General features: G+C 42.6%; 1 protein-coding gene across 1 annotated transcript in view; it reads left to right on the top strand.

The window, feature by feature from the left end:
- Positions 1-1,337: 1,337 nt before the first annotated feature.
- The window catches only part of LOC103593977 (unconventional myosin-Ie-like), a gene marked incomplete at its 5' end in the record, with an annotated part of 28,594 nt that continues 27,572 nt past the window's right edge, over positions 1,338-2,359 (top strand). The window contains one exon of the mRNA XM_008577130.1: positions 1,338-1,483. Within this exon, the coding sequence (XP_008575352.1) occupies positions 1,338-1,483 (146 nt within the window). The remainder of the gene's footprint in view (positions 1,484-2,359) is intronic.

Below are 2,359 nucleotides of genomic sequence, written 5' to 3'. Positions count from 1 at the left end.
AGTTCCTCCGCTGGCTCTCCCGGCCTTTGCCGTGTGGGCCGCCAATATTGTTCCCGCAGCCCTCGACCGTCATTATTATATGCTGTTTTATGTTCCAGTTGTGTTTGTAGAATAATGTGCCAGGGATAACTCTCGACCATCATTATTATATGCTGTTTTATGTTCCAGTTGTGTTTGTAGAATAATGTGCCAGGGATAACTTTCCATGTTAATAGATGTATCAATATAAATTATTTTGCATAGCTGCACAGTATCCCATTCAACAGATGCTTTATTATTTTTTTTACCGATTTCTCATTAATCAATTCTTAGTGGGTTTTCTTTTTCTTTTTTACTCTCATAACTACAATGAGCATCTTTTCATATGTATCTTTGTATATTTGTCTTATGCTGTTGTTGTAATAAATTGATAGGAGTGGCATTGTTGGGTGAAAGGATTCAGAATATCAAGAAGTAGTGTTACAAAGTATTCTCACCCATTTTCCCTGAGTGAAATGACTAAGTAAAGCTTTCACATAGCCACCGGGGGAACAGCTGTTTTTGTTTTTGTTTGGTTTGTTTTTTTTATCTTCTTCCTTAGACACTTTATTTTGTCTGATAAAATTTTGGCCCTAATAGGAAAATTTGAAGCCTCAGAAGCTTATGGACCCATTAAGAGCTTTTGTGGAGGGGGGGGGAGGGACAGGGAAAAAATAATAAAATAAATAACAGTACTTAAAAAGAAGGATGATGATGTTTTGCTAAAACCGAATCATTCCTTGTACCATGGTGCTATGGTGGCGGTTTTGAATGCAAATGTGGGTGCTTAGATCTCCCAGCAGTGCTCATTTGTAAGGTGGTCATTCACCCACATATTTCAAAGTATTTTATATTAGATTATTAAGGATATCATTGAAATGAAAATATATCAATTTTAAAAAGAGAGAATTTCATGGACTCCCAAGAAAATATATGCAGACATTTGAGGGGTCCCTGTTTGAGAAATATGCTGTCACAGATCATTGGTAAGGTCACTGTATGTGTTAGTTTGTCTGGGACTATCCTTTGCACCTGTTGTCCTGATACCTTATGTGGATGCATATGAGTTTGCCATTTTGTAAGTCAAAGAGAATTAAATGTCAGCAATTTCATGTATGTCAGCCTAATAATCATTAACAATGTCCTCTTCCAGCCTCAAGGAGCCTGGTTAGATGATAAATGGAATTGCCATCCTAATGGTAGTGAAGATTTGCTGCCCAAGGCAGCTTCCCCCCATCCTGGTAATAGATGTCACATTGTGTGGACAGTTGTCACTTTGACCATATCTATCAGTCTTCTTAAAGCTCCTCTTCTTACAGGGTGTAAAGCGAGATTTGCTTCTGACGCCAAAGTGCATATACTTAATTGGACGAGAAAAGATCAAACAGGGCCCAGACAAAGGCCTTGTGAAAGAAGTCCTGAAGCGGAGAATCGAGATGGAAAGGATCTTGTCCGTGTCCCTCAGGTGAGTGTGAAGGGCAGAAGGCAAGGCTACCCTATCTGTCCTCAACATGACCATCCAGTATTCCAAATACAGCTGGGCGAAAGGCAGGGTTGGGCTCCCCAGTTGTCAAAATCATGATGAAGAGAATAGAATTTCCCTTCTTCCCAAAAAAGACCTGAACTTCATAGTCTCAGGGAGTCCTGATAGGACAGGAAGAAGATTCCAAGAAAAAGTTGCCTTCTGGTCAGCTCCTCTAACCAAGGTATACTCAGATCCACTGTTCCCACAATATGGTAGAAATGAACCCAGTGTATGGACAAATCAGAGAACAGTTGCTCTTACTGATGTGGAGCCAGTGGTTCAGAGCCCTGTGCCCCAGCCTACCTCACCCAGTTTGAAAACCTAACCTATTTCACCAGCAAAGGCCAAGCAGAGGTGTCCTAGAAGGGAAGTTCCGTTGGGTCCCCTTAGAACCTCCTTAGAGAGCATAAATTGCCCTCCATAATCTGTAGCTCTCAAGTCACCACCAAATGCTCCCTTCAGCCCCAAGATCTCAGGCTGTTCGGAGCTGTGGCTGCTCCTGCAAGGCCGCAGACAGGGCCCCTGCTCTGCCTGTCAGCATCTGTCTTTCTCGGCAGAGGGGCTCCTGTGTGTGAGAAGTCCTCCCTAAAATCTCCTAGACCAAGTTCTTCCGATAAGAAGAAATCCTCCCAATCCATGGAAAACCAAGAAAAGAGGAAGAAAGACCCCCTTCAGCCCAGTAGTGTCCCCCTCAGGTTGTGTCCCTGGGCCCTTCTGAGGCTGCCTTTGTCTGGAGTAGCTGCCTTTGCATTAATGCAGTGATGTCCTGATCACTTGTGAGCATGTCTTACTGGAATTGGGACACCTGTCTAAACT

This window comes from Galeopterus variegatus, unplaced genomic scaffold (assembly GCF_000696425.1).
Source record: "Galeopterus variegatus unplaced genomic scaffold, G_variegatus-3.0.2 Scaffold1453, whole genome shotgun sequence".
Lineage (NCBI taxonomy): Eukaryota > Metazoa > Chordata > Mammalia > Dermoptera > Cynocephalidae > Galeopterus > Galeopterus variegatus.
The sequence above is the reverse complement of the archived record's forward strand: the minus strand, read 5'-3'. Positions and strand labels throughout refer to the sequence as shown.